The 13,790-nt window shown below is 42.9% G+C and overlaps 1 protein-coding gene across 8 annotated transcripts; it reads right to left on the minus strand.

Moving 5' to 3' along the window:
* Nucleotides 1-1,403: 1,403 nt before the first annotated feature.
* Nucleotides 1,404-10,351, minus strand: LOC133381823 (zinc finger protein OZF-like). Of its 8 annotated transcripts, XM_061621312.1 has the most exons (6): nucleotides 10,291-10,345; nucleotides 8,825-8,917; nucleotides 8,371-8,551; nucleotides 7,402-7,528; nucleotides 6,538-6,615; nucleotides 1,404-4,756 (listed from the first exon to the last, which is right to left on the minus strand). In XM_061621312.1, exons 3-6 carry the CDS (start codon nucleotides 8,443-8,445, stop codon nucleotides 3,225-3,227), a joined length of 1,812 nt encoding a protein of 603 aa, XP_061477296.1. In that variant the 5' UTR covers nucleotides 8,446-8,551; nucleotides 8,825-8,917; nucleotides 10,291-10,345; the 3' UTR covers nucleotides 1,404-3,224. The 8 variants fall into 8 exon arrangements, with proteins under 8 accessions (XP_061477296.1, XP_061477293.1, XP_061477294.1 ...); XM_061621309.1 differs by lacking the exon at nucleotides 8,825-8,917 and having other exon boundaries at nucleotides 10,291-10,351; XM_061621310.1 differs by lacking the exons at nucleotides 8,825-8,917; nucleotides 10,291-10,345 and adding an exon at nucleotides 9,425-10,249.
* Between the last annotated feature and the right edge of the window lie 3,439 nt (nucleotides 10,352-13,790).

Raw genomic sequence — 13,790 nt, forward strand, 5'->3', positions numbered from 1 at the left:
AATAATAGAAGACATGTGCTGTGCTGATCTTGTTTTAGCAGGGAGGAAGCAACATTATTAAGACAGTTGACATACTTCAGATGGTCACTTTAAATATGTCTGATTTACTTTGCAATTTTAGTGAAGTTTCCTATAGGACATCATTTTCTTTTGCTTTTATTTCTATGAATATGTGAAGTACAGCAACACTTTGCAAATTTTACACTAAAAAAACTCCAAACATAATTGTGAAATAATGGCACTGACTTCTGCAGAATCTGCGCACAACGTTCAACACACAATCTTGACAGAAACAGGCTTTGATCCAATGGCATGGGCACCACGACGATTGGAAGTCTTTTATCTGCTGTAGCCTTCATCCGCCTTCACAGCCGTTGTAACATACACATTGTTGTCCTCCGCCTGTTCTGCCATCGAGGACATTCTTGGATCGTTCTTTGGTTCCTCTGCCTTGACTTTACCGCTATGGGTGACCCTGCTGGGAGTACATGACTCCCGACAGCATCGCTCACAGGGTTCACTGGAACACGCAAGCCCACTCACCACTACAAGGTGACGATCCAGCAAGTGAGTTACTGGGGGCACATGGTGCTTTTGAGCTCCAGAACTAGAGAAAAGATGCCTTCAGATTTCCTGCACCTAAAATCTGCCTGGTAAGTTTCCCTCCTGCTAGCAGGGGCTGGGGGCAGACCTTAAACTGATCAGGCTGTTCCTGGCCCTGGTACAAACGGCCTACAGTGAGTCACATGGGGAGATGTAAGCTCCAGGAAGTCCACACTCTTCAAAGAACAAAACCAATTTTTTAATTATTATTTTTTTGGGGGGGGGGTCGTGAAATCACTGCAAAAGTTTCTATAGTTTTGGTGGCTGCTTTAAAAATATGAGGGTGCATGAACGCCCCTGTGCTGAAACTGAGCAATCATCCTTCACCCTGGAAGGAGAATCCACCAATAAATGTCTTTCAGCCAGTCTACCTATGGGCTGCCCAGCCCTTGGGTGAAACAGACCGCCAGGAGGCCTTCTTGTGCCCTTTCCTTGCATCTCCCTTCAGCTGAGGGGCACAGAGTGGGGGGAGGCTTGACATCAGAAGGAATCTCACTACACAGATGAGTTATTCCTGAGAACTCTGCATGTCTGGAGTTGCCTTCTAATGAATGAGACCATTGACGTATCTGGCCCAGGAACGTCAACCCCAGGAAGCAACGGCTCCTCCAAGCTCTTAAGCAGGGATTTTCCCCAGCCCTGCCACTTTCCCAAAACTGGAGAAGCCACTTTCGCCGACTGCTGAGAAAACCCGATTCGCACTCCCCTCCTGCCCCACTACCAGCTGCAAATGAAAGTGAAGTCCCTAGCTTGCCCTGGTGCACGAGAGGGTTGTGACCACGTATGACCACAGGCTGAAATCCGTTTCAAACATTTATTTAAAATACAACAGCAGCAGACCATGAATGCATTTCAGTTTATGAAAAGCATAAGCATCATTTCATGTAAGCATCATTCACCAAGAGTATCAAAGGGAAATCAATATCACGTTACACCTAAGAACCATTAGGTTGCAATGACTGCATGAGAAACAACATGGAAAACAGTAAAGTGACCATCACATACAAGGATTATAACATGCAAGATTAACATGAACCATTGCTACCTGTGTGTATTCACCCAGCTATAACTCCAGGGTCCTCCAATTTAAAGCTTCCTCTATTTCCAGTTGTTCTAACTGTATGGCATTTTCGCTTGATAGAAGTTCACATCTATCAACCCAGGGGGAAATCCAGGGAATAGGCTCTTATGGTCCAAAATGCAGGTAAGACCATAGATTAGTCTGATGTCCAGGATCTAAGATCCAGGAAAATCCAAACAGGAAATTAGCTGAGCTAAAGATGAAAGCAAAGTTGTCTGCTCTTCGTGTATCTTCCAGAGAAGAGGCAAGTTACACCATAAAAAGCCATCAGGAAAAAAACATGAAACTAAGATGGATCCACTGAAGAATATTAAATCTTCTCTCTGCTCCGCAACATCCCAAAACCTTTTCCAAAAAGTATTCAGAGGAATTACATTGGAGGGAGAAGATAGCCAACATGGAGAGTAGGCACTGATAGCCTTATCCTCTATAAATTCGTCTAATCTTCTTTCAAAGCCATTACTACATCATTTAACTATGCACTGTGTAAGAAATATTGTCCTGAATCTTCCATTCAGCTTCATTGGATGTCCCCAAGTTGTGGTGTCCCCTTCTCCTATCCACTTTCTCCACACAGTGCGTAATTTTATACACCTCTACTATGTCCCCCACATTACTCACGTTTTCTCTAAACTAAAATATTGGAAGGGGGAAGGGTTCACCAAAAGATGTTTGGACAAAGTGTTTCCTTTATCTGAGACTAAACAGCAATATTCAGAAACCAGCAGGACAGCATCACAACTCTCAAGGGTGGCCCAGTGAACTGACTGCATCAGACAGGAGATTCTGGGGGACATCAGAAGCACCTTCTGCCTGTTCCTCTTGAAATCTGAAGCCATTCCCCTCTCTTGCTACACTGCCTGTCTTGAGCCTCCTAATCTGGCCTGCTGCCTCAGGAGCGTATAGGATGCATTCACCTCACCAGAGTAGGATTCAAGTGCCATATTACCTGGCTCCTCTACATGGACTTTACACAGCAAAATGCTTGGCCCTGATGACAACGTATCAAGGTGGTCATTATCTAACAATTTTAGCTTGAATTGTGATAATGGTTTTATATTCCACTGCAGATGGTAGTAATAATAATCATAAATTTCTATCCTTCCCTTCCTCCCAGAAGGAGCGCAGGGTGGCAAACAGGGGTCAACTGCATAAATTTAAGCGTTATCATTATCATCATTATTATTAATTATTACATTCATATCCTGTTCTTCCTCCCAAAAGAGCCCTAAGCAGCAAACACACCAGTGATTAAACAATTAAAACATCTAAAAAACAGTTCCAATGCAGATGCAGACTGTATACATTATATATCTTACATTGCATTTTATAATACATAAAGCCATAAAATACATTGTTTACTTCCATAAAACCTCACTGTTTATGTCTTTTTCTGATAAACACTTGATTTGCATCTGATGAAGCAGACTCAAGGCAAGGAAAACTAATAAATGTGTTACATTTCCAGGTGCCACAAGACTTTTTGCCCTCTGTTGATTTCTACTCTTTCCTATGTGGGTTTTTTCTTGTACAGTAAGACTTATCTTGTCACTGAAACGCTTTCCATACTCCATTGAAAATCCATTGATTTTCTATTGTTTCTCCCTATGTGGATTCTTTCATGTGAAGTAAGGTTACTACTCTGACTGAAGCTCTTTCCACATTCCATACACTTATAGGGTTTTTCCCCTGTGTGGATTCTCAGATGCACAGTAAGGCTACTGCTCACACCGAAGCTCTTTCCACAATTCATACATTTATATGGCTTCACTCCTTTATGAGTTCTTTGATGTTTAGTAAGTGTTCCATTTTCACTGAAGCTCTTTCCACACTCCATGCATTTAAATGGTTTCTCCCCTGTGTGGGTTCTTTGATGTAAAATAAGGCTACTACTCACAGTGAAGCTCTTTCCACACTCCATGCATTTATAGGGTTTCTCCCCGGTATGGGTCCTTTGATGACTAGTAAGATGACACCTCACACTGAAACTCTTGCCACATTCCATGCATTTAAATGGCTTCTCCCCTGTGTGTGTTCTTTGGTGTAGAGTGAGGCTACTGCTCACTCGGAAGCTCTTTCCACAAACCATGCATTTAAATGGTTTCTCTGTGCTGTGTGTTTTTTGATGTTTAATAAGCTGATCTTTCACACTGAAGCTCTTTCCACATTCCATGCATTTAAATGGTTTCTCCCCTGTGTGAGTTCTGTGGTGATTATTAAGATGATTTCTCACACTGAAGCTCTTTCCACATTCCATGCATTTAAATGGTTTCTCTCCTGTGTGGGTTCTCTGATGTGCAGTAAGGCTACTGCTCATACTAAAGCTCTTTCCACACTCTATGCATTCAAATGGTTTCTCCCCTGTGTGGGTTCGTTGATGTTTAGTAAGGTTACCACTTCCAGTAAAGCTCTTTCCACATTCCATACATTTAAATGGTTTATCCCCAGTATGTGTTCTTTGATGTTTAATAAGGTTACAGATGACACTAAAGCTGTGTCCACACTCCATGCATTTAAATGGTTTCTCCCCTGTGTGAGTTCTTTGATGTGCAGTAAGACTGCAGCTCACACTAAAGCATTTTCCACATTCCATGCATTTAAATGGTTTCTCCCCTGTGTGGGTTCTTTGATGTTTAGTAAGGTTACCACTCATACTAAAGCCTTTTCCACACTCCATGCATTTAAATGGTTTCTCCCCTGTGTGCGTTCTTTGATGTTTAGTAAGGCTGCCACTCACATTAAAGCTCTTCCCACACTCCATGCATTTATATCGTTTCTCCCCTTCATGGATTCTGTAATCCCTATTTAGATCTGATATATCTCTGAAAGCTTCCACAATCACTGGATACATTTTCCTGCTTTTTCTTTTGTGATCTCCCTGTAGCGTCAGAGGCTTATGGGTGCCATCACCTTTGGAAGTAGATGATTTCTTTCTCCAATTCTTTGACACGTTTCCTTCACACCTTTTCTGTCCTCTTTCATTTCCAATCATTTCTTTTCCTGCTTCATGCTTGCCTGTTGCCAGTGACACCATCTGCGGCTCCCTGTAATTTTCACTGTGCTGTTCATCATCTGCTGGGCCAGAGGGTGGAGGAGGGGAAAAAACAGAAAAATCTCATTTGTATTTCAATGCAGTAACAGCATCTCATAACGGATAAAGCCCAACAATTTCCCCAGTTTCTCTTTCTGTGCCTAGCTGAAATTGAAATTGCTTTGAGTTCACTGCAGTCTCAAAGAACAATTCCTGCCTCTTCCATATCCCACCTGATGTCACTAGGTACAGATGTGACACAAGTGTGGTATCGATTTTAACAAAACTATACTCTGCAATACCACTGGACTTGGCTGCAGTCAAATGTGACATTTAGATACAAATGCAGGAAGATAAGTTCATTGGTGCTTGTTTTATCTCTTATGTACACCGCCCAGAGAGCCTTTTTGGCTTAGGGCGGTATATAAATTAAATTAAACAAATAAATTGGTCTATGTAGTCAGTGCTCTCCACACTGGCCACGAGTGGCTCTGCCGAATTTCAGATGGGCCCTTTCCACCCGTAGCTGGAGATGCCACAGACTGAACCCAGGACCTTTGGCATGCAAAGTAAATGCTCCACCACTCAGCTATGGCCTTTCCCCAAAGGCAGGAATGGCCCATGACTCTGAACTGAACTCCTCTGTTAACACACAGCTGGATGTGTATTTTACTGACACCTGAATTTGGCCTAGTTCTGCTCCCATTATTACCTTTCCCAAGACATTTTAAAAATTGTTATCTGCCAGTCTCTCCCTTTCCTCATTCCTCTCTCCAGCAGAATCTTCTCCTTCCCAGTAGGAAACAGCAGCGTGCAGTCAAAGCAGGAGGATTTAACCCCCCACTTATCAGGAGATTTATTTCTTTTTGGTTCCACAGGCCAGATCAGAATTGGCCTTACAGGCCACATTTGATAAGCGGGCGAGTCTGCCCTCTTGTCAATCACCTGGTGCCAGGACTTCAAAGCACCCTATAGGGAGAGGTTTGCAATGGAATCCATGTCCCCTCAGAACAAGCAAAAAAAACCCAAACCTTGTGGTTTAAGAACATATCTGTAACCAACAGATATTTCTATCAAAGTTTAAAAAGCAGGGAAATTGTGCAGTTATAGTGACCAGGGAAGCAAGAGACCTGACCTCCTCATTCAAGATACTGTACTGCCCTACTAATTTGTAAAAATGCATACACAATTTGGGTTGGTCTTTCACAGTCCAATCCACTTCCTGTGTGTAGCTTGGAAGAATTTGGTAACATGTGCCTCTGAGCATATGGGGAGCATAGATTTTTTTTAAAAAAAAGATATTATATATATAGAAACAGTTTATAACAACAGCAGATATATAAAATCCATTCAAATCCAGGACAGATTCCAACTGGGATAAAGATTTTAGAAAGCTTGTTGAAAGGTGGCCACCAGACTATTTGGAAGCCAAGCCAGATGTTTTGATTTGCAGCATATTTTAGCATGTAGAAGGGCAACCTCAACCTGGAGGCCATCTCTCTTCCTCATAGGGAGAGCCCTGCTGGATCAGACCAAAGATTTCTCTAGTCCAACTTCTGCACAGGGGCCAACTTGATTCGTCTGGGAAGCCCAGCAGCAGAACATAAAGACAATAGCTCCCTCTTGCTGCTCCTCCCCTGTTTCCATAGGTAGCTCATAGCCATTATGACTAGTAGCCATTGAGAGCCTTCTCTTCCATTAAGATGTCCACCAGAACTCACCACCTGATGGGCCCATTTCCTTTAGACAGTATTTCTCAGGAAATGAAAAATATTTGAATTCCCAGACCAAAAAGGGGCTCGCGACACAGCAAAGGATCTACCTGCTGTTTCCTCCTCTTCTTTGGGATCCTGGATAAATGGATCTTCCCATCCTTCCCAACAGGAACCAAGGTCAGATTCTTTCAAAGAAACCAACAAGACTAGTTAAATTTGACCACAAAATATTCAGCCGTGTTTATAATAATGTTATGTAAACCACTTTGTGGGGGTCTGCCTTTAAACTACTATATAAATACAGTAGATATTATCAATAATTATTATAATAAATAAGAGGGGCAATTGTGATTTTATTATTTTCTGCATGACATGGTCAGGGACATGAGGACCCAGCAGGATCAGTTTGGCTCTTGTGAACATGTACTTACTGGATAGGAAACTCAGCTTGAAGTGACTGTGGTGGCTGACCCTGCAGAACTTTGAAGAGCCAGCTGTTTTGATTTGGGCCATAATCACTCTGAAAGTAAAAATCAGCCTAGGATCCATCCCTGCTTTTTCACTTCCTCCAAAAGAGATATAGTATATGTACTAAAATGCAAGTTAAAATTATATAGTAAAATTACATGCCTGGATAGGCTTGCTGAAACAAAAAAGTCTTTAGCAGGCACTAAAAACAATACAGCAAGGTGCCTGCCTAATATCAATGGGCAGGGAGTTCCAAAGTACAGGTGCTGCCATGCTAAAGGGTGCCTTGCAAATGTGGCATTTGTAAAACTGCCTTCTCCTCCCGTAGCAAGATGCAGCTGAAGGCGGCAGGCGACTGTATCGAATGATTAAGAAAACCTTCACGACATTAGGAAGCTGCCTTAGAGTAGGCCAGACTCCTTCTTCATCCAGCCCAATAACTGAGAATTGTGAATTCATACCTACAGTATCTAACAATCGCACAAAAAAAGTAGTGTCCTTACTGAGAGAGGCCACCATCTCATAATTCTCCCCCATGACTTCCCTGTGCAGAGCCCTTTGGCCCGGATCCAGCAGGGCCCACTCCTCCTCCGTGAAGTACACGGCCACCTCCTCAAAGGTCAACAGAATCTGGAAGGAGAAGAAGAAAAGATCATTCTTCCAACATGCACAATTCTTCCAGTTTGAAAGGGGAAGTGATAATAGGGAAGCGGTATTTGTGCTTTCATTCATTTGATTACATCTTTCAAGGCTTCATGTGGTTTGCAGGTCATTTTGACTTCCTGCTGTGCCAAAAGCAAAGAGGAAAAGGCATATTCTATGGAATTTACTTCCCTTAAATATTAGACAGGTACCGTCTCTGTTGTCCTTTGGGTGCCTACTGAAGACCTTCCTCTTTCAACAAGCCTTTTAAGTCTGCGTCTGTGTTGGAATTGCTTTTTAATATGTTTTTAAACCTTTTTTTTTTAAGATGTTTTTAAACCTTTTAAAAAATATTTTCAAAGATGTTTTGTTTTAACGTCTGTTTTTATGATGTTTTAAAGTGTTTTTTGTTCATTTGTTTGCCGCCCTGGGCTCCTACAGGGAGGAAGGGCGGGACATAAATCTAATAAATAAATGAATAAATAAATACATATTCCATAAACTGAACTTACGCTTTAAGTTGGATTCCTGCATTGAGCAGGGGTTTCTACTCGATGGCCTCATTAGCCCCTTCCAACTCTACGATTCTATGAACTGAACTGAAGACGTTTTTAAAGGTTTTTTGAACATACATTGAAAAATGTTTTAAAGGAGTTTTGTTTTTAAGGATGCTTTTGCTGTTTTACCACTTGTCACCTGCCGCCCCGGGCGCCGGGAAGGGCAGGATATACAGTTAATAAATAAATATTGTTTCAGAGCCCCTCCCCACTCAGCACAGAGGGAGGCACCCAGGGAATCCCTATGACTCTCCTGGATGCTCCTTCCCATACCTGAAGTGCCTTCCTGGCTGCTCTCTCCACTCTACCCCAAGGAAGAGATGGTCCAGATGGTACCTCTGATGTCATTGCGCTTCCTGTGGAGGAGATGGAGGAAGCATAAACTTGGGCGTCTCTGGGACTCTCACAGTCGTTACCACGATGCACTTTCAAGTCGGGGGCAGCTCCCAAGTGCCTGCAGGGGAGAGAGAGATGATAGGAAGAATTTCATCTTTTATATCAATTTGGGCTTTGTGGGTTTAAATATTTTAAGCTCCATTATGGATAAGAGAAAAACCAACTCCTTTGAAATGTGGTGTTGGAGGAGAGCTTTGCTCATACCATGGAGTGCGAAAAAGACAAATAATTGGGTGTTAGAACAAATTAAACCAGAACTATCACTAGAAGCTAAAATGATGAAAATGAGATTATCATAGTTTGGACACATAATGAGAAGATACCAACTTACCAGGAGGTCCATTCCGCACAACATAGGAAATGTTAGTGTAGTGGCACCGACCCTTTAATGCAAGTATTGTAAACTTTTACAATGTGACACAATCTAAAAACAATGAGAATATACAGATAATACAAAATAAACACCTGCCCTGTGGAATTCCCTCCCCTTAAATATTAGACAGGCGGCATCTCTGTTATCTTTTCGGCACCTACTGAAGACCTTCCTCTTTCAACAAGCCTTCTAAGTAGAGACCTTATCCCAGTCTGCATCTGTGCTGGAATTGCTTATTAATATGTTTTTAAACCTTTTTAAAAAAATGTTTTTAAAGATGTTTTGTTTTAATGTGTTTTTAAGGATGTTTTTGTTTTAATATATTTTAAAGTCTGTTTTTATGATGGTTCAAAGTGTTGTTAGTGCTTTTGTTTGCCACCCTGGGCTCTTAGTGGGAAGAAGGGCGGGATATAAATTTAATAAAGCAATCAATAAATAAAATAATAAGATATGATTCACTAGAAAAGATGCTGGGGAAAACAGAAGGGAGTAGAAAAAGAGGAAGACCAAACAAGAGATGGATTGATTCCATAAAGGAAGCCACAGACCTGAACTTACAAGATCTGAACAGGGTGTTTCATGAGAGACACTACCGGAGGTCACTGATTCATAGGGTCGCCATAAGTAGTAGTCCACTTGGAGGCACATAACACGCCCATAACAAGAGGCTGGTCAGTTTCAAATCCCCACCTCCTCCCCTTTTCCGCAGGAGGGAAACTGACCAGACACATCTCTCCCCCCTCCCAGCTCTGGGCCACGAAAGGAGCACAGCTATCCCGAAGGCAGAGCAGTAGCAGCTGAGTGACAGAGCACCTGCCTTGCACGCAGAAGGCCCCGGGTTCAATCCTCAGGTACCTAAGAAGAGCCAAAAGGGGCGCATCCAGCCCGGCCTCCTCTCCTCACAGCGCCAACCACGTGCCCTTTACGCGCAACCTGAGCGCAAAGAGCAGCGCTCTCCCCTCCTGCGCTTTCCGGCCATTCAGACGCGCCGTGCAGACAGACAGGGCTGGGAAACGCCCCCTGGAGAGCCGCTGCCAGTCAGTGTACGCAACACTGAGCTAGACGGACTCAGCGTAAGGCGGCTTCCTGTGTCTCGCCGACCCGCGCCGCACCAAGACCCCCTTCCTGAGTTGCGCGTCCCCCTGGGGACCCAGGATGCCTCGCAACGGACTTCTGCACATCCTGCTCGGCAAACCGCACACCGGGCCGCCTCTTTAACTGCGCAAAAAAGGTGCACTCGGCAAATGGCAAATACGCGATTCCGACACAGGATCTTTGCAATGGGGACCAGGCCGCACTTTGCATGCGTCAGCCCCCCTTCCAGAGGGGGGCCTGGGGAGAGGGGTGGAACATCTCTCCTTTATCTCCCGACCCTCCCCCAAATGCAAATCCTTCTCTCTCCCGCCCCTTCCCCCATGTTGCACCTCTTTGTCCTCTGCAAGCTCCGAACTCCTCCTCTCCCCAAAATAGGCATAGAGAGACTCCCCCTCCCCTCCCCTTCTCTCTCCCCTCCCCTTCAATACTCTACCTCCCCCCACTTTTGATTGCAACTTCCTGCCTCTCTAGGAGCCAGAGCTCAGTTCCTTTACCCCCCCCCTATAGGAGGAGTCTTGAGTGGCAAGCAGCCGGGCCCCAACCTCCCTGTCTTTGCTACCCGAAGATTTCTACTCCCCACGACCACAGCTGGGAAACCATTGGGCCAGACAGCCTGGCTTTTCCAGCACTCCCTCTTCTGCTGCCCCGGCCCTTCCTGCCCTGCACAGCCTGATGCTTTTGCTTGTAAGGGCTGCAAAAAGGACTGCATTGAATTTTGCGGCTGCAACAGCAGAGATTTGCATGGAGGGCAGGTGGACTTTTGCAGGAAGATAAACTTTGGCCCTGCCCTCCTTTTTTCAGTTCTCTGACGTCACCGTGTTTACGTTGCTCTTACCTCGATTGAACATATCAACAGAGTTTGGAAAAGTTACTTTTTTAAAACTACAACTCCCATCAGCCCCAGTCAGCATGGCCACTGGATTGGGCTGATGGGAGTTGTAGTTCTGTCGGGCTGACTTTAGCACACACAGGTGTCTTAATTTCCTTGGTGTCAGGGAAAAGCTGAGCCTGCGTGTGTGTTTGTGTTTGTGTTTGCCTCAGCACCAACGATTACATCCCTTATTTATGTATTATTTGATTTATTTCCCGCCTTTTCTCCTAACTGGAGCCCAGGGCACTAGAAACACTAGACTTTAAACTAGACTTTAAACTAGACTTTAAAATACATTAAATCAAAACATCTTTAAAAATATTTTTAAAAGCTTTCAAAACATCTTTAAAAAAAGATTAAAAACATTTTTAAAAGGTTTAAAAACATATTAAAAAGGAATTCCAACACAGATGCAGACTGCGATAAGGTCTCTACTTAGAAGGCTTGTTGAAAGAGGAAGGTCTTCAGTAGGTGCCGAAAAGATAACAGAGATGTCGCCTGTCTAATATTTAAGGGGAGGGAATTCCACAGGGCGGGTGTTTATTTTGTATTATCTGTATATTCTCATTGTTTTTAGATTGTGTCACATTGTAAAAGTTTACAATACTTGCATCACACTTTTAAGGGTGGTTAAGTACCATGAGTATCTAACTGCCCTGAGCTATTTCTAAGTGTGTATTTATACACATATATTAACATGCAAACTGTATGCAAATTTGTGTCCTCTTTCGCCCTAGTTTTTGGCAATGCACAACTGGCTCAGGTGGAAGTTCACAGAATAAATAAATGTGAAGCAGAAAGGTGTAATCTCCCTGGAGCATTCTGGACTATAATTCCCACCCCACAATGACTCGTCGTGCATCCCTGAGGTACTGTGGCAGGAGAGCACAAGGCCATCCTGTGAGCAAGAAGAACAAGCAATAGAAACTGAAATAAATGTTATCTTCTTCCTTGGCAGACTTCCCTCAAGCCTAGCAGAACAATTCAAAGCAAGCATTAGAAAGTAGCCTGAGTTTCTCAGGGTCAGCAAGAAACACACACGCACGCACGCACGAAATCACCTCCTACCCACACCCCTCCTTTTTCAGGGAAGAGAAAAAGTGTCTCTTAAACAGAGCAGGGCTTGAGAGTAGAATTCCCCATTACGTAGAATTGAAACCATATAAATGCAGAGAGTGTGGAAAGAGCTTCAATCAAAGCAGTACCCTTACTAATAATCAAAGAACCCACACAGGCAGAAGCCATTTACATGCATGGAGTGTGGAAAGTGCTTCAATCGAAGCAGTAGCCTTAATACTCATCAAAAAATGCACACAGGGCAGAAGCCATTTACATGCATGGAGTGTGGAAAGACCTTCAGTCAAGGCGCTAGCCTTTCTTTACATCTTAAAACACACACAGGGGAGAAGCCATTTAAATGCATGGAGTGTGGCAAGAGCTTCCGCCCGAGCAATCACCTTAATGTACATCAAAGTACACACACAAAGGAGAAACCCTTCTAATGCAGTGAGTGTGGGAACAGTTTTAGTGTAAGGAGTAACCTTACTATTCCTCAAAGAATACACACATTTAAAGGAATGGAATGTACAACAAACTTCCGTGTGAGCCTTGCTGTACATCTTTAAACTAGAGGACTCGTGGAATTTGGGTAGGCTAAGATAGTATTTAGCAATGTTAAGTCTGTAGTTAATTCTAATGTTGGGACTACAAATATGAAAACAGCTTGGACCAGGCCAGGTGCCTTCTCTTTTTCTTTTTGATGTCTCTTGCAGACCTTCCTTTTCCAACAATCCTTTTAAGGGTTTATTTATCCCATTATGTATCTGTATTGGATTTTTAATTTATTTTAATTGTTTTTATATGTGTGGAATTACTTTAATTTTTGGCATTTTTGATATATTTTATGGGAAGCTCTTAATAAATAGAAATAATTGTTTTTAAAAACCCTAATTCTATGTACTGGCCACTTTACCAGGTGCTTTCATATAGTTTAGTTTAGCATACTTGGTTTTTTTGTGTGTTTTTCATTTTTTAAAACTTCTTTTTAAATGTTAATATTATTGACAATTTTAATGTATGTTATTTTGTTTGTAAACGTCTTCAGTACTATATACATAACTAAAATAAAGTTTGCTGCAGTTTATTTGCCCATCTAATAGTTTCCAGACATTTTTTATAATGTGGTTTTGATTTTCCTTTGATATTTTTATGTGGACTATGCCAACATATTTTAAAAAGTGAAATATATTGTGCACTTGTCTTCTGCTGATGTATTTTAAGTATATTTTCCAAACTGATTTCACCTCCGATCATCTGGTCACAGGCCTCTTGCCCACAGGGACAAATGAAGGACCTCACATTCATCTGGTTCTCAAACTAGGAAGGGAGTGAGAATAGGGTTTTGTCTACAGTTTATCGATGGTCTGATTAACTAGAAGGCAAATTCAGACATGCAGAATTTTCAGGAGTAACTAATCCATATTGTGAGATTGTTAATTATATTTCCTAATTATACTGGCCTTTCTGGGCAAGATTCTTTGGAGGGTGGTGGCCAACCAGCTCCAGGTACTCTTGGAGGAGATTTTCTAGATCCGTTTCAGTCGGAATTCACACCTCTGTTTGGTTCAGAAACAGAAGAACATAAGAAGAGGGTGCTGGATCAGGCCAGTGGCCCAACTAGGCCAGCCTCCTGTTCTCACCGAGGCCAACCGGATGCGCCAAAGGGAAGCCCGCAAGCAGGAGCGCAGGAGCACTCTCGCCTCCTCTGGCTTCCAGGAACTGGTTTTTAGAAGCATACTGCTTGCACAGCCATTGTGGCTAGTGGCCACTGCTAGCCGTAATGTTCCGTGAATTTGTCTAATCCTCTTTCAAAGCCATCCAAGTTGGGGGCCATCACTGTCTGTTGTGGGAGTGAATCCCAGAGTTTAACTCTGTGCACGTGAGGAAGTCCTTTCTTTT

This window comes from Rhineura floridana, chromosome 3 (assembly GCF_030035675.1).
Source record: "Rhineura floridana isolate rRhiFlo1 chromosome 3, rRhiFlo1.hap2, whole genome shotgun sequence".
NCBI lineage: Eukaryota > Metazoa > Chordata > Lepidosauria > Squamata > Rhineuridae > Rhineura > Rhineura floridana.

Excerpts from the sequence above, each read along its gene's own strand:
- LOC133381823 (XM_061621309.1), bottom strand. The coding sequence starts at position 10,340 with ATGCCTATTTTGGGGAGAGGAGGAGTTCGGAGCTTGCAGAGGACAAAG. Across the intron at positions 7,529-8,370 it reads CAGCCAGGAAGGCACTTCAG|ATTCTGTTGACCTTTGAGGA; the intron begins GTATGGGAAGGA and ends TTCTCCTTCCAG. Across the intron at positions 6,616-7,401 it reads TGAGATGGTGGCCTCTCTCA|AATCTGACCTTGGTTCCTGT; the intron begins GTAAGGACACTA and ends TTTCTTTGAAAG.